Here is an 18,287-nt window from a genome sequence, read left to right on the forward strand (position 1 = left end):
AGGAAATCGATATTTTGACATTATTGACCGGTAATTTGAATTTTTTTATTACTTTCGGCTGAAAATTCAAAATTTGGTCGTTTTAGATCGATTTATTTTCTTTTTATTGTAGATTTCACAAAATTAAGAGTTTGACGCTTATTTTTTACGATCTCCACTTAGCTTCAGTTAGAATACCCCAAAATCGGGTAATAATTCGTAATTCTGACATTATTGACCGTTATTTTGAATGTTTACCTTTAATTTTGGTCATTTTAGGTCAGTTTGTTGTTTTAATTTTAGATTTCTTCTAATTTCTGCGACTTCGTAGAAATGAAAATGAGCGTAAACAGTCCTAATTTTGTGAAATCTTGGCCTAAAATGACCAAATTTAGCTAAAATTAAAGGTAAACATTCAAAATAACGGTAAATAGTCAGAATTTCGAATTATTAGCCGATTTTGAGGTATTTAACCTAACCTAAAGTGGGGATCGTAAAAAAACAACCGTCAAAATTTGTTTTTTTAAATACAATTTAATGGTTTTTAAGTAAATTTTATGATTTTGATGTCAATTTCTAGTTTCCAACTCAAATTTCAAGGTTTTGAAGTAAATTTGCGGTTTTTAAATAAATTTTCATGATTTTGATGTCAATTTCTAGTTTCCAACTCAATTTGCAAATTTTTAGTAAATTATCATGATTTTAAAGTTAACTTGCAGTTTTCAAGTAAGTTTTCATGATTTTGATGTCAATTTTTAGTTTTTAACGCAATTTTGAAAGTTTTTAAGTGAATTTCCATGATTTTGATGTCAATTTTTAGTTTTTCTTTTCAAGGTTTTGAAGTAAATTTGCAGTTTTTAAGTAAATTTTCATGATTTTGAAGTAAACTTGCAGTTTGCATGATTTTAATGTCAATGTTTAGTTTCCAACTCAGTTTGTAAGATTTTGAAGTCAATTTGCAGTTTTTAACTGAATTTCCATGATTTTCATGTCAATTTTTAGTTTTTAACTTAATTTTCAAGATTTTGAAGTCAATTTGCAATTTTTAAGTAAATTTTCATGAATTTGATGTCAATTTTTAGTTTCAACACAATTTTGAAGTCAATTTACAGGTTTTAAGTGAATTTTTCATGATTTTGATGTCAATTTTTAGTTTCCAACTCAATTTTGAAGATTTTGAAGTCAATTTACAGGTTTTAAGTGAATTTTTATGATTTTGATGTAAATTTTCAGTTTTTAACTCAATTTTCAAGATTTTGAAGTCAATTTGCAGTTTTTAAGTGAATTTCCATGATTTTGATGTCAATTTTTAGTTTTTAACTCAATTTTCAAGATTTTGAAGTCAATTTGCAGTTTTTAAGTGAATTTCCATGATTTTGATGTCAATTTTTAGTTTTTAACTCAATTTTCAAGATTTTGAAGTCAATTTTTAGTTTCCAACTCAGTTTTTAAGATTTTGAAGTCAATTGCAGTTTTTACGTAGATTTTATGATTTTGAGGTCAATTTTTAATTTCCAACTCAATTTTTAAGATTTTGAAGTCAATTTGCAGTTTTTAAGTGAATTTCCATGATTTTGATGTCAATTTTTAGTTTTTAACTCGATTTTCAAGATTTTGAAGTCAATTTGCAATTTTTAAGTAAATTTTCATGATTTTGAAGTCAATTTTTAGTTTCCAACTCAATTTTTAAGATTTTGAAGTCAATTTGCAGTTTTTAAGTAAATTTTCATAATTTTGATGTAAATTTCCAGTTTTTAACTTAATTTTCAAGATTTTGAAGTCAATTTGCAGTTTTTAAGTAAATTTTCATGATTTTGAAGACAACTTGCAATTTTTAAGTAAATTTTCATAATTTTGATGTCAATTTCTAGTTTCCAACTCAATTTTCAAGATTTTAATGTCAATTTGCAGTTTTTAAGTGAATTTCCATGATTTTGATGTCAATTTTTAGTTTTTAACTCAATTTTCAAGATTTTGAAGTCAATTTGCAATTTTTAAGAAAATTTTCATGATTTTGATGTCAATTTTTAGTTTCAACACAATTTTTAAGATTTTTTGAAGTCAATTTGCAGTTTTTAAGTAAATTTTCATGATTTTGAGGTCAATTTGCAAGTTTTTAGTAAATTTTCATGATTTTGAAGACAACTTGCAATTTTTAAGTAAATTTTCATAATTTTAATGTCAATTTCTAGTTTCCAACTCAATTTTCAAGATTTTAAAGGCAATTTGCAGTTTTTAAGTGAATTTCCATGATTTTGATGTCAATTTTTAGTTTCCAACTGAATTTTGAAGTGAATTTGCAGTTTTTAAGTAAATTTTCATGATTTTGATGTTAATTTTTAGTGTCCAACTCAATTTTTAAGTAAATTTTCGGGAATTTATTGTCAATTTTTACTATAGAAACTATTTTCAAAGTGGCGTCAGCGCGTTTAGTGTCAAATGTCAGTAAAAACAAATGGAACAGCCTGTATATTTTTAGATTAGTGGATTGCGCACACTCAGGGCTACACAGTGACCCAAAAAATGTAAAAGAAAAAGTGTCGCGATTCCGAGATATTTTAGGTCAAATTCATTTCTTACAAATACTCATAAAATTGCTAAAACTACTTCTGGAATGACAAAAATTCGGAAAATTATGGAAATTTCTGTGAATTATTGAAATAATGTTGGTAACGCTGTTCTCTCGCTTGCGAGAGAGAGAGAGTAGAATCTGAGACACTCTGCATATTGGTAAGTTTCAGTGAAACCAAATTAGTACTTTGTACTAAAGAAAGATTTGTATTAAACGGAAGGTAATATTAAATCAAACTCTATTTACATGGTGCGTGTAGTCGAACCAACTTAAAATATGAAAATGTTTGCGCAAAAATTAGTATTTTACTTAATATTTTGATCCAAAAGTGCACAAAACAATATCCGTTAACTTAGAAAAAAAAAATGATTATTTCAGTCAAAAGTTAATTATTAAACCAGTTCCGGCTCAAAATCACTTTCAGAAGTTCTAGAACAACTAGAGAAATGATACAGGGTGGCGCAAAAAGATGGGAACAAAATTCAAAAACAACAATTCAAAATTGACTTGCTGAATGCATCCGGCAAAACAGGCATCGTCTTCGCGATGTAATCTTCAAAAATTGATTTTTTCTTTAATTTCCAATGTTGCGTTGTTCAAAAGTTCCCATCTTTTTGCGCCACCCTGTATTTAGAAAAATAAATACACGTTTCGTTACAAATCTTCTGTACAGAACCGCGTTCTGGATTAACGACGATAAAAATACTTGCAAAAAAACAATCCTTATTTAAAGTGGAATAGTGTCGTAAATGCTATAGGAAACAGGAGATTGGTTTAAATAGGAAAATATGTTGGGTACCTGGTTTTGGTAATTGAGTATTTTTCGCGGTTTTCCGGCCAAAATGCGTTCGTATGTACAGATGATGCGATACAGAGGATCGGTCCAGTCTGTCCTGGAACTACCTGGGCGAAAATATGCTGATCGAATTGGTGTTGGCTCTTTTGCGGACCAGTCGCGCAGACACTGAAACAAAGAAGGCCATAAAATTATAATTAAAAAATTATTAAAACTGCTTATTTTTTAGGTGAGTTGGCAACACCGTAAAGTATCCCTCATTTTGAAGTCGATTTGCAGTTTTTAAGTAAATTTTCATGATTTTGATGTCGATTTTTAGTTTCCAACTCAATTTTCATGATTTTGAAGTCAATTTGCAGTTTTTCAGTACATTTTCATGATTTTGATGTCAATTTGCTGTTTCCAACTCAATTTTCATGATTCTGAAGTCAATTTGCAGTTTTTCAGTACATTTTCATGATTTTGATGTACATTTTTAGTTTCTAACTCAATTTTGAAGATTTTTAAGTGAATTTTCGTAATTTCAATGTCAATTTTTAGTTTCAAACTCAATTTGAAGATTTTGAAGTCAATTTGCAGTTTTTAAGAAAATTTTCATGATTTTGATGTCGATTTTTAGTTTCCAACTCAATTTTCATGATTTTGAAGTCAATTTGCAGTTTTTCAGTACATTTTCATGATTTTGATGTCAATTTGCTGTTTCCAACTCAATTTTCATGATTCTGAAGTCAATTTGCAGTTTTTCAGTACATTTTCATGATTTTGATGTACATTTTTAGTTTCTAACTCAATTTTGAAGATTTTTAAGTGAATTTTCGTAATTTCAATGTCAATTTTTAGTTTCAAACTCAATTTGAAGATTTTGAAGTCAATTTGCAGTTTTTAAGAAAATTTTCATGATTTTGATGTAAATTTTTAGTTTCCAACTCAATTTTCATGATTTTGAAGTCAATTTGCAGTTTTTCAGTACATTTTCATGATTTTGATGTCAATTTGTAGTTTCCAACTCAATTTTCATGATTCTGAAGTCAATTTGCAGTTTTCAGTACATTTTCATTATGTTGATGTCAATTTTTAGTTTCCAACTCAATTTTGAAGATTTTTAAGTCAATTTTCGTAATTTCAATGTCAATTTTTAGTTTCCAACTCAATTTTGCAGTTTTTAAGAAAATTTTCACGATTTTGATGTAAATTTTTAGTTTCTAACCCAATTTTCAAGATTTTGAAGTCAGCTTGCAATTTTTATGATTTTGACGTCAATTTTTAGTTTCCAACTCAATTTTTAAGGTTTTGAAGTCAATTTGCAATTTTTAAGTAAATTTTCATTATTTTGATGTCAACTTTTAGTTTTCAACTCAAATTTCAAGATTTTGAAGTCAATTTTCGGTTTTTAAGTAAATTTTCATGATTTTGATGTCAATTTTTAGTTTTCAAATCAGTTTTGAAGATTTTGAAGTCAAATTGCACTTTTTAAGTAAATTTTCATGATTTTAATGTCAATTTTTAGTTTTCAAATCAATTTTGAAGATTTTGAAGTCAATTTGCGGTTTTTAAGTAAATTTTCATGATTTTGATGTCAATTTTTAGTTTCCAACTCAATTTTTAGGATTTTTAAGTCAACTTGCAATTTTTAAATAAATTTTTATGATTTTGATGTCGATTTTTAGTTTCCAACTCATTTTTCATGATTTTGATGTCAATTTTTAGTTTCCAACTCAATTTTGAAGATTTTGAAGTCAACTTGCAATTTTTAAGTAAATTTTCATGATTTTGATGTTAATTTGTAGTTTCCAATTCAATTTTCATGATTTTGATGTCGATTTTTTTCGTACCAGTGAGACTTCTCATTTTTTTAAGGTGAGTTGGCAACACCGTAAAGTATCCTCACTAAAAATTTCCGCTCTCTAAGTTGAGTAGTAAGGGCGTGGTTGATGGAAGATCACTTAGGTAACCTAAATCACATAAACTTGTTTGTGAGTCACTTAAAAAAATTCCTGTCTTCCACCCGTACCAGTGAGACTTCTCATTTTTTTTAAGGTGAGTTGGCAACACCGTAAAGTATCCTCACTAAAAATTTCCGCTCTCTAAGTTGAGTAGTAAGGGCGTGGTTGATGGAAGATCACTTAGGTAACCTAAATCACCTAAACTTGTTTGTGAGTCACTTAAAAAAATTCCTGTCTTCCACCCCTACCAGTGAGACTTCTCATTTTTTTAAGGTGAGTTGGCAACACCGTAAAGTATCCTCACTAAAAATTTCAGCCCTCTAAGTTGAGTAGTAAGGGCGTGGTTGATGGAAGATCACTTAGGTAACTTAAATCACCTAAACTTGTTTGTGAGTAACTTAAAAAAATTCCTGTCTTCCACCTGTACCAGTGAGACTTCTCATTTTTTTAAGGTGAGTTGGCAACACCGTAAAGTATCCTCACTAAAAATTTCAGCTCTCTAAGTTGAGTAGTAAGGGCGTGGTTGATGGAAGATCACTTAGGTAACCTAAATCACCTAAACTTGTTTGTGAGTCACTTAAAAAAATTCCTGTCTTCCACCCGTACCAGTGAGACTTCTCATTTTTTTAAGGTGAGTTGGCAACACCGTAAAGTATCCTCACTAAAAATTTCCGCTCTCTAAGTTGAGTAGTAAGGGCGTGGTTGATGGAAGATCACTTAGGTAACCTAAATCACATAAACTTGTTTGTGAGTCACTTAAAAAAATTCCTGTCTTCCACCCGTACCAGTGAGACTTCTCATTTTTTTTAAGGTGAGTTGGCAACACCGTAAAGTATCCTCACTAAAAATTTCAGCCCTCTAAGTTGAGTAGTAAAGGCGTGGTTGAGGGAAAATCCCTTAATCCCTTTCTTTCACACGTTTGGCCGCTAGAGGGCGTCAAAGTTGACCGTTAATTTAAAACCAAATAGCTGCGCAGCACTCTGGTTAAACGTCAATAACTCGATTATTTGACAAGTGACAGTAAAAGTGATTAGAAATAAAATTGTAGAAAACATTCCGAGGTTTCCAAAAATACCATTAAATCAAGCGTTACTTGTCTGTACACCCCGGAAATCCAACCGCCACGAACAGAACGTTATTTAAAACTTTGGCTGAATTTAGTGCATTTGAGAAGTCAAAGTTATGTCACGTGTACTTTTGGGGAAAAAAAGATGATCGCCGACAATAGAACCTTACCAGAAATATCCTGAGGCGTTAACGGACGTTCCATCACTCGTTCCAGTGCCTCGATCCACAAATCGCGGTCCAGTTCCGATTCCGCGGACAAGTTGTACACTCTGTCAGGCGTCGTCAGCATAAAAGAAAATCCTTGATTTCTTACGCTCGTCGAAACGCCAGTTTTCACGCTGTAACCGTCGCCCATGTGACCTAAAATCGTTATAATTGGTCGGTTTTAGGAAACTCAGCCGCTTTATAAGCGGCGCAAGACAAAATTAGGCTGCAATAGTCGGTGGGTTGTTCATTTTCAAACCTTTTTGATTAAAATATTAGTTATTACGTGTAATTGAGACTATTTATTGCCAAAGCTCTTTTTCTGTTGTGTTTTATCAAATTCAGAACAAAAAACATCAAGTCAATGGTTTTCTTGAAGTGCCGCCATCCTACTTTAAGCTGAGTTTAAGTTAAATGCAGTTCAGACTGTGATTTTTTTCCATCTCAATTGTCACAGTCTGAACCACCAGTTACAAGATCTCTAAATGCTACTGACAACCTTCTAAAAAGTACAACTTAGGCTCACTTGAGGTTTGAATGGAACAGATCAGGTGTAAATTAACACAGTCTAAACTAAACTTATCTCAGCTGTCGTTAAGTCAATTTAGCCAATATTTGGGAAACGGACATAAATGCTATTGAGAACCTTTTGAAGGCCTCCAGAAGTGTCTTAAACTTTCCCAGAACCATTTTAACTGCCAGAAGCCTCTAGGAGCATTTTGAAAGTTCCATAGACTTCTAAATGCTATTGAGAACCTTTTAAGGCATCTACAAGTGTCTTAAACCGTCCCAGCCTTGTTTCAAATTGTCAGAGGCTTCTAGGACCATTTTGAAAGTTCCGTAGACCTCTAAATGCTACTGAGAACTTTATAAACGTTGGTAATTAACTTGAAAATGAATGGAAATTTCATATCGTTCTGAAGGTAAGAGATAAAAAAGAAGAACTGGAAACTGTGATGCAAAAGGTCGATTCGCTTCGGAACGATATCCGGAGGGCTGAGAAACTTAGGAGAGAGCTGGAATCTAGAGTAGAGGAAGCCCAAGCTGAGGCCACTAAGGAACGGAAATTGAGGTGAGTTTCTAGTTGTTGTATTTTAAATTGAACCATTGAATTTAGCCCGAAAATCAGGAAAACTTACTTGGAAAACAAATTTTAAGTGTTCAACACAGTTTTCAAGAGTTTGAAGTCAAGTATCAAGACTACATTATTGAATTTAGCCTGAGAACCATGAAAACTACCTTGAAAAACAAGGTTTAAGCTGTAAAGTCAAGTTCAAGACTGGAAACTTGAAATATTTGTCTAAAAATCATGAAAACTTTGTTGAAAGGCGCATTTTAAGCCTTCAACACAATTTTCTTGGGTGTTGAAGTCAAATATGAAGACTAAATCATTGAAATTAGCCTGAGAACCATGAAAACTGACTTGAAACCAACTTAAAACAATTAAAGGATATTTTTATGAGTTTGGTGCCCATTTTCAAGACTGGAAATTTGAAATTTTAGTCTGAAAACCATAAGAATTGTTGAAAGGCACATTTTAAGCCTTCAACACAATTGTCATTGGTTTGAAGTCAATTATCAAGTCTAGACCATTTAAATTAGCCTGAGAACCATAAAAACTGACTTGAAAAACACATTTTAAGCCTTCAAATACATTTTTATGAGTTTGAGGCCCATTTTCAAGACTGGAAATTTGAAATATTAGTCTGAAAACCATAAAAATTGTTGAAAGGCACGTTTAAAGCCTTCAACACAATTTTCTTGGATGTTGAAGTCAAATATCAAGACTAAACCATTGAAATTAGCCTGAAAACCATGAAAACTGACTTGAAACCAACTTAAAACCCTTAAAGGATATTTTTATGAGTTTGATGCCCATTTTCAAGACTGGAAATTTGAAATTTTAGTCTGAAAACCATAAGAATTATTGAAAGGCACGTTTTAAGCCTTCAACACAATTTTCTTGGGTTGTGAAGTCAAATATCAAAACTAAACCATTGAAATTAGCCTGAAAACCATGAAAACTGACTTGAAACCAACTTAAAACCCTTAAAGGATATTTTTATGAGTTTGATGCACATTTCCAAGACTGGAAACTTGAAATATTATTCTGAAAACCATAAGAATTATTGAAAGGCACGTTTTAAGCCTTCAACACAATTTTCTTGGGTGTTGAAGTCAAATATCAAGACTAAACCATTGAAATTAGCTTGAGAACCATGAAAACTGACTTGAACCCAACTTAAAACCCTTAAAGGATATTTTTATGAGTTTGATGCCCATTTTCAAGACTGGAAATTTGAAATATTAGTCTGAAAACCATAAAAATTGTTGAAAGGCATGTTTAAAGCCTTCAACACAATTTTCTTGGGTTGTGAAGTCAAATATCAAAACTAAACCATTGAAATTAGCCTGAAAACCATGAAAACTGACTTGAAACCAACTTAAAACCCTTAAAGGATATTTTTATGAGTTTGATGCACATTTCCAAGACTGGAAACTTGAAATATTATTCTGAAAACCATAAGAATTATTGAAAGGCACGTTTTAAGCCTTCAACACAATTTTCTTGGATGTTGAAGTCAAATATCAAGACTAAACCATTGAAATTAGCCTGAAAACCATGAAAACTGACTTGAAACCAACTTAAAACCCTTAAAGGATATTTTTATGAGTTTGATGCCCATTTTCAAGACTGGAAATTTGAAATTTTAGTCTGAAAACCATAAGAATTATTGAAAGGCACGTTTTAAGCCTTCAACACAATTTTCTTGGGTGTTGAAGTCAAATATCAAGACTAAACCATTGAAATTAGCTTGAGAACCATGAAAACTGACTTGAAACCAACTTAAAACCCTTAAAGGATATTTTTATGAGTTTAAAGTCAATTTTCAAGAGTGGAGATTTGCAATTTTAGTCTGAAAACAAAGAGCTCAAAACTTCCAGAGCTCTTTAGCACTGTCTTAAACTTTCCCGAACTGTTTTAAATTGCCAGAAGCCTCCAGGGCAATTTTGAAAGTTCTATAGACCTCTAAATGCTACTGAGAACTTTCTGAAAAGTTACAGATCCTTCTACAACTGTCTTAAACTTTCCTAGAACTTTTTAAAATTTACAGAAGCTTCTAGGACCATTTTGAAAGTTCCATAACCCTCTAAATGCTATTGAGAACCGTTTAAAGCCTCTAGAAGTGTCTTAAAAGGGACGTTATTGTAAAACAGGCTGGCTTAAAGTATGACGATGCAATATCACCTTAAAATCGCTAAAAACCGACTCACCAATGAATATTTCTCCTTTCGGATTGGCGTCCATAGGATCGTCGTGGTACATCAGTTTTCTGTTGTCCAGCGAGAACCATCTCCGTCGAAAACCGTCGTTGATTCTAGGCCCGGTTTTCCACAACCAACCCTCTCTGGCAAAATCTTCGGTCAGGAAATTGGCTAGCTCGGAATCGTTGGCCGACGGATAGGCAACCTGGATTTATTGTCAATTTTTCAGTGTTCAATCGACCGAATAACGAAGAAAAACATGTTTTTTAAACCTTAACCTAACCTATTCATGTTGACATTATGCTCCCTGTGCATTTTTGACTATTATTTATCATCCAGTTTTGGTAACGACGTTGTCAATTACTAATTAAATTGCAACTTTCTAAATACAAGTTGAATATTGTTTACGTATGTCAAAAATTAAGATTTTTGACATATTTGGTATTGTCCTTTTTATTTTGATTTTTTGACAATTTTTGTTTTTTTTTGTGTATTACGAATGTGTTGTCAAAAGTAAAAACAAGGAAAAAAATATTATTTGAATTTTTTGACAATTTGATGGAACCTTGGAAAACCTCAAAAATGTCAAAACAGAATTTTTAATTTCGATTTATTGACAACTGGGCAATTTAACGTTGTTGTTGTATATGTATTATCAATATGTTGTCAAAAATGAAAATATTAATAAAAACTGTATTATTTCCATTTTTTGACAAATTGACACGTGACACTGCCTTTTTTGACAAATTAACGTTGTTTTTATCTAATGTCGTCAAAAATAAAAATTAAAAAAATTGTTAATTAAATTTTTTTGTCTTTATGAGTGAAAGGACAGTCAAAGACAAAATTGTCTGTCAAATCCACTGGACTGAGAAAATGACTGTTTTAAGAACATTTTTAGAATTCTCATTAAATTTTCTATCCAATAACCTGGAAACACTTCAAAATTTGGTACAGACAGGGAGAAAAGCGGGATCAAAGTTTGAACTGCCTGTAATACAGTTTGAAAGGACAGTCAGGGAGAAAATCGCCTGTAAAACCCACTTGCAGTGAGAAACGGACTGTTTTAAGAACACTTTTGGAATCCTCATTAAATTTCCTATCCAATAACCTGAAAAAACACTACAACATTTCGTACAGTCAAAGAGAAAAGCGGTGCCAAAGTTTGAACTACCAGAAGCACAGTTTAAAAGGACAGTCAAGGACAAAATCGCCTGTAAAACCCATTTGAAGTGAGAAAATGACTGTTTTAAGTACATTTTTGAAATCCCCATTAAATTTCCTATCCAATAACCTGAAAAAAACACTACAACATTTGGTACAGTCAAAGAGAAAAGCGGTGCCAAAGTTTGAACTACCAGAAACCCAGTTTGAAAGAACAGTCAAGGACAAAATCGACTGTAAAACCTACTTGGAGTGAGAAACTGACTGTTTTAAAAACATTTTTGGAATCTTCATTAAATTTCCTATCCAATAACATGAAAAAACACGACAACATTTGGTACAGTCAAAGAGAAAAGCGGTGTCAAAGTTTGAACTACCAGAAGCACAGTTTAAAAGGACAGTCAAGGACAAAATCGCCTGTAAAACCCATTTGAAGTGAGAAAATGACTGTTTTAAGTACATTTTTGAAATCCTTATTAAATTTCCTATCCAATAACATAAAAAAACAATACAACATTTGGTACAGTCAAGTAGAAAATGGGGGTCAAAGTTTGAACAACCAAAAACACAGTTTGAAAGAACAGTCAAGTACAAAATCGCCTGGAAAACCCATTTGAAGTGAGAAAATGACTGTTTTAAGCACATTTTTGAAATCCTCATTAAATTTCCTATCCAATAACATAAAAAAAACAATACAACATTTGGTACAGTCAAAGAGAAAAGCGGTGCCAAAGTTTGAACTGCCAGAAACAAAGTTTAAAAGAACAGTCAGGAACAAAATCGGCTGTACACCATAGTGGGAGTAAAAAAATGACTGTTTTAAACACATTTTTGGAATCTTCATTAAATTTCCTATCCAATAACCTGAAAAAACACTACAACATTTGGTACAGTCAAGGAGAAAATGGGGGCCAAAATTTGAACAACCAGAAGCACAGTTTGAAATGACTGTCAAAACTCAAAATTAAAAAAAAAAATGTTAATTAATTCTTTTTTGACAATATCGTTTTTGTGTTGTATTTTTTGACAACTTGACCCTGCTTTTTTTGACACTCTGGCGCCAATGCATTGTCAAAATTAAAAATAAGAAAAAAATGTTGATTACAAGTATTTTTTATCACTATTTTTTAACAATTTGATAGAATCTTCGAATTTTTTGATGGGTCCTTAAAATTGTCAAAACCCCAATTTTTTGACAACTCGACGCTTCTTTTTTGACAATTTGTTAATCATTTTTTATGACAACTCATGACACCGTTTTTTGACTATTTAACATTTCATTTCGAGTATTTCGACAATTGTTAGTTAGTATGTTCTGTTTTGTCTTTCTTTAATTTTCTCATTCTTTGTCAATTTTCTTTTTGGAATTTTTTTTGCGATTTTTGATTTTGTCAATTTTTTTGCGCAAAAATTAGGTTAGGGTACACGTGAAAAAATTAGGTTATTATACACAGAAAAATGGTGAAAAACTCAATTTTTAAATCAAAATTTTGATACTTATACTGATTACTTATTATTTGTTTTCTTTATCTCTACTTTTTAATATTTTTTAAGTTTTGTCGATTTATTTGTTAATTTTTCTTTTAATTTTTTTTGCGTTTTTTAAGTTTACTTATTTTGGGCACAAAAAAATTGCCAAAAAATAAACAAATTTCATTGGATCCAGAAAAATCAAAATTATCATTAACATACCTGTAATCTGTGAAGTTTGGCACACCTGATCGCCATATACCACCGCACAATTTCTTCACCCTTCTGATGGCTAACAAATATATGTCTGGTGGTACCATCTTTCAAAAAAGTAATCTAAAATTGTCGTTAATTAATATTGGAACCAGAACCAAAAAGTGAAAAACCAACCTGTAACGAGTTTGGGTCTCCCAATTTTTCCGGGGCAAAAATCACGTTCAATTCGGATATTCGCAGTACCGCTTTGGGTTCCTTGTGCTCGATGACGTAGTAACTCAGAGTGTCATCTTTTTCGGACAAAACGAATTTTCGCGAACGAAACCTGCAACATTTTTTTTAGTATACGGAACCGTTTGGTTCTGGTCTGAAAAGTGGTACTTTCGGTCTTCCTTTCCTCTTTTCATTAAAAATCCCGACAAGTAACCGCTAGTGTACACGTTTTGATGCTCGGTATGGCATGAGAATTCCTCTCTGTGATATTTGGCGTAAATCCACTGCTCTACAAGCACCCTGAAATTGGGTTTAAGTTTAAGGTTATTTCACTAAGAAAAATATTTAAAAATTCTACGGAAATACGTAGTGACAGCTGTCAAATTTAAAAGAGTTGCTGTCCGCACCGAGCTTGACAGATGTCAAAAAATGTGTGCCTGATGCAGCTAACAGTTTCTGAAATATCAACTCTCAAAGTTTGAAAGAACAGTCAGAGACAAAATCGCCTGTAAAACCCACTTGGATTTAAAAAATGACTATTTTAAGCACATTTTTGGAATCCTCACGAAATTTCGTATCCAATAACCTTAAAAAACACTACAAAATTTGGTACAGTCAGGAAGAAAAATGGTGTCAAAATTTGAACTGCCAGAAAGACAGTTTGAAAGGACAGTCAGGGACAAAATTGTCTGTAAAACTCACTTGGAGTTAGAAAATGACTGTTTTAAGCACATTTTTGGAATCCTTATTAAATTTCCTATCTGATAACCTGAAAAACACTATAAAGTTTGGTACAGTCAGAGAGAAAAACGGTGTTAAAGTTTAAACTGACAGAAAGACAGTTTGAAAAGACAGTCAGGGACAAAATCGCCTGTAAAACCCACTTGGAGTTAGAAAATGACTGTTTTAAGCACATTTTTGGAATCCTCATTAAATTTCCTATCCAATAACGTGAAAAAACACTTCAACATTAGGTACAGTCAAGGAGAAAAGTGGTGTCAAAATTTGAACTGCCAGAAAGACAGTTTGAAAGGACAGTCAGGGACAAAATTGTCTGTAAAACCCACTTGGAGTTAGAAAATGACTGTTTTAAGCACATTTTTGGAATCCTTATTAAATTTCCTATCTGATAACCTGAAAAACACTATAAAGTTTGGTACAGTCAGAGAGAAAAACGGTGTTAAAGTTTAAACTGCCAGAAAGACAGTTTGAAAAGACAGTCAGGGACAAAATCGCCTGTAAAACCCACTTGGAGTTAGAAAATGACTGTTTTAAGCACATTTTTGGAATCCTCATTAAATTTCCTATCCAATAACGTGAAAAAACACTTCAACATTAGGTACAGTCAAGGAGAAAAGTGGTGTCAAAATTTGAACTGCCAGAAAAACAGTTTGAAAGGACAGTCAGGGACAAAATTGTCTGTAAAACCCACTTGGAGTTAGAAAATGACTGTTTTAAGCACATTTTTGGAATCCTCATTAAATATCCTATCCAATAACATAAAAAAATACTATAAAATTTGGTACAGTCAGGGAGAAAAACGGTGTCAAAGTTTGATCTGCCAGAAAGGCAGTTTGAAAGGACAGTCAGGGACAAAATCGCCTGTAAAACACACTTCAATTTAAAAAATGACTATTTTAAGCACATTTTTGGAATCCTCACGAAATTTCCTATCCAATAACCTTAAAAAACACTACAAAATTTGGTACAGCCAGGGAGAAAAATGGTGTCAAAATTTGAACTGCCAGAAATACAGTTTGAAAGAACAGTCAGGTACAAAATTGTCTGTAAAACCCACTTGGAGTTAGAAAATGACTGTTTTAAGCACATTTTTGGAATCCTCATTAAATTTCCTATCCAATAATCTAAAAGAACACTACCAAATTTGGTACAGTTAGGCAGAAAAGTGGTGTCAAAGTTTGATCTGGCAGAAAGACAGTTTGAAAGGATAGTCAGGGGCAAAATCGCCTGTAAAACATACTTGGAGTTAGAAAATGACTGTTTTAAGCACGTTTTTGGAATCCTCATTAAATTTCCTATCTGATAACCTGAAAAACACTACAAAATTTGGTACAGTCAGAGAGAAAAACGGTGTTCAAGTTTAAACCGACAGAAAGACAGTTTGAAATGACAGTCAGGGACAAAATCGCCTACAAAACCAACTTGGATTTAAAAACTAGCTGTTTTAAACACATTTTTGGAATCCTCATTAAATTTCCTATCCAATAATCTAAAAGAACACTACCAAATTTGGTACAGTCAGGGAGAAAAACGGTGTCAAAATTTGATCTGCCAGAAAGGCAGTTTGAAAGGACAGTCAGGGACAAAATCGCCTGTAAAACACACTTCGATTTAAAAAATGACTATTTTAAGCACATTTTTGGAATCCTCACGAAATTTCCTATCCAATAACCTTAAAAAACACTACAAAATTTGGTACGGTCAGGGAGAAAAATGGTGTCAAAATTTGAACTGCCAGAAAGACAGTTTGAAAGAACAGTCCGGTACAAAATTGTCTGTAAAACCCACTTGGAGTTAGAAAATGACTGTTTTAAGATGATAACTGATAACTTGAAAAAACACTACAAAATTTGGTACAGTCAGTGAGAAAAGCGGCGTCAAAGTTTGAAGTGCCAGAAAGACGGTTATAAAGGACAGTCAGGGTGTGGTTATTTTGTTTGCTTCCAGTACACAGTAATTTGACAGCTGTCAAATTTACTAGAGTTATTGTCCGCACCAGGCTTGACAGATGTCAAAAAAATGTGTGCTTAATGCATGTAACAGTTTCTAAAACATTCTTGAATGTTTAAAAAGGTGCTCAAAAATGTTCTAAAAGGAGGAAAAGCTTCTAGATTGTTTTGAAAGCTTCTACAATCCACTAGAATCTTCCAAAAGGCTATAAATTCGTCTAAATGGTTCTAGAATGATCTGGATGGTTCTCCAATGTTTTCAAGTGAGCTGGAAGGCTCTAGCACCTTAATAATGGTTCTAAATTGGTATCAAAGCATCAACAATCTTCTAGTACGTTCTAAACTGTTTTGAAGAAGGTTATAATTCTTTCTAGGTGGTTCTAGAATGATCTGGAGAGTTCTAGAATATTCTGGAAACTTTTATAAAGTTTAAAAGATTGTCAAAATGTACGTAAGGATTCTAAAATGTTCAAAAAGCTACCAGAAAGTTATAGAATGTTGTAACAATTTGGACATTGATATAGATTTTTTTTGGAAGGTTCTGAAATGCTTAAAAACCAAAAGGTTCTAGAAGCTTTTACAATGTTCAAAAACCTGTTAGAATGTTTTTAGAATTGCAGGTTTTTGACCCTAGAATATAAACCATATTACAGCTTAATACAATTAATGCACTGGAGAGTCTAAATGACCCAATAAAGAATCATTTAACCCACAATTTCACACACTAATTGTATTGAAGAATTTTTAATGGGGAACACAATTAAAAATAATTAAGCATCGGTGTATTAGCAACAAGAAATCTTTAACTTAAATGTCCAGATGTCTGGCTAGGGTAATGTGTCAACTTTGACGCCCTCTAGCGGCTAAACCGTCCAACCTATTAACCCAAGTTGGTACATTTTTAGAAAGCTCATTTCATTGGCTATCCATTGACATATAAAACTCTACCAAAAATAGTGCAAATAATTGAGTTATTGAAGATTGAACAAGAGGATGCACCAAAAAAATCGTAAAAAAATAGTCAACTTTGACGCCCTCTAGCGGCCAAACCGTCTAACCTATCAACCCCAATTAAGATACTTTTAGAAAGCTCATTTCATTGGCTATCCGTTGACGTATAAAACTCCACCAAAAATAGTACAAATAATTGAGTTACTGAAGATTGAACAAAAGGATGTACCAAAAAAAATCATTAAAAAATAGTCAATTTTGACGCCCTCTAGCGACCAAACCGTCTAACCTATCAACCCCAATTAAGATACTTTTAGAAAGCTCATTTCATTGGCTATCCGTTGACGTATAAAACTCTACTAAAAATGGTGCAAATAATTGAGTTATTGAAACTATTGGTACCTCAAACAAAGATATTTTTCAAGCTGTGTCAGTTTAATTTTGACACCGCTTTTCTTCCTGACTGTACTACATTTTGTAGTGTTTTTTCAGGTTATTGGATAGGAAATTCAATGAGGATTCCAAATATGTGCATAAAACAGTCATTTTCTCACTTTAAGTGGATTTGACAAGGAACTGTCATAATATCTTCAAACGTTGCTATACTTTGCAACAAATAAAACACAAAATACTTACTGTGGATCATCCTCCTTAGGTATTCGATAGCATGGAGGCACTCTTTCTTCAAATTTCATTTTTGCCTTGTTATTACCAACTTCCCTCATGCGGTCAATTTGATAATACTCCCACTTATCCAGCTTTAAGTGCTTCACTTTACTCCTCTGCACCCCCATACTTCTATGAATACCCGCACACCTGGTGCAAATAAATATACCAATATTGTAGGAGGCATATTCCGGATCTGGAATTAAGTTAAAATTATAACCCTCCTGGGGGGTAAGCCCCCATACTTTGTTGATGTTATTTTATTAAAAATATTAAAAGTGTAGGATTAAGGTTTGATAATAAACTACTTAATAGGTTTAATTGTAGTTATAAAAAGCTTTATCAATGGAATTCCTGGTAATTTAAAAGGAAAATAACAACCAAGCATGGGTGGTGGTGCAAGTTAATTAAGCTGCACTACTTACTCTTTGAGCCGCAATCGACGCAAGCATTATTGCCTGGAAGTTTTAGTAACTCGCAGAGGAACTTATCGTTGCGTTCCATGACCGTAAAATGTGTTTTTAATGGTTTTTTTTTTGGCACAACAAACACAACTTTACAATGAAAACAAAAATACTGCCATTTTTATTTTGGTTCAATTTGAATGACATTGTTTTGACGTTTCGCTTGACGAGTGATGATAATTTTGACAGACGACTGAATGAAATGATGCAGTTAGAGATGTGTTCAATTCAGTTTAGTTTAATAAATATTAAAAAAAAAACGACAGATATAATGTTAATTTAACTAGTTAAAGAATGCGGTTTTCGTTTTTCTTCCAAAAATCAACAACCGTCTTTTAAAATTCAAGTGAAACTCAAATCATAACCTCACATTCAACGCTTGTCTAGCTTTCTGCGGTTGTTAATTAAAAGTTACAAGCAGTTTAGCACTCACTGAGCCTTATCAATATTGTTAGCAGTATTATTGCCCCATCATTCAAGTTTTTTATTATTATTTAAACTATTAAATGTTTAATTGATATTTGTTTCTACCGGTACAATTTACCTATTAATACACAGTAGTTTATAGATGTTATATTTGTAGGTTTACGGTATCGTCCTTGCTTCTTGACACACGGTTATCGT

General features: G+C 32.2%; 1 protein-coding gene across 2 annotated transcripts; it reads right to left on the minus strand.

The window, feature by feature from the left end:
* Nucleotides 1-2,734: 2,734 nt before the first annotated feature.
* LOC145735028 (arf-GAP with dual PH domain-containing protein 1-like) lies at nucleotides 2,735-17,808 on the minus strand. 2 transcript variants are annotated; one of them, XM_081988749.1, is made up of 8 exons: nucleotides 17,625-17,805; nucleotides 17,170-17,395; nucleotides 13,061-13,192; nucleotides 12,854-13,004; nucleotides 12,686-12,799; nucleotides 9,839-10,034; nucleotides 6,527-6,718; nucleotides 2,735-3,515 (listed from the first exon to the last, which is right to left on the minus strand). In XM_081988749.1, exons 1-8 carry the CDS (start codon nucleotides 17,701-17,703, stop codon nucleotides 3,451-3,453), a joined length of 1,155 nt encoding a protein of 384 aa, XP_081844875.1. In that variant the 5' UTR covers nucleotides 17,704-17,805; the 3' UTR covers nucleotides 2,735-3,450. The 2 variants fall into 2 exon arrangements, with proteins under 2 accessions (XP_081844875.1, XP_081844876.1); XM_081988750.1 differs by lacking the exon at nucleotides 6,527-6,718 and having other exon boundaries at nucleotides 17,625-17,808.
* Nucleotides 17,809-18,287: the final 479 nt, after the last annotated feature.

The sequence above is a fragment of the Ips typographus genome, linkage group LG10 (genome assembly GCF_016097725.1).
Source record: "Ips typographus isolate SLU linkage group LG10, UJ_Ityp_2.0, whole genome shotgun sequence".
Lineage (NCBI taxonomy): Eukaryota > Metazoa > Arthropoda > Insecta > Coleoptera > Curculionidae > Ips > Ips typographus.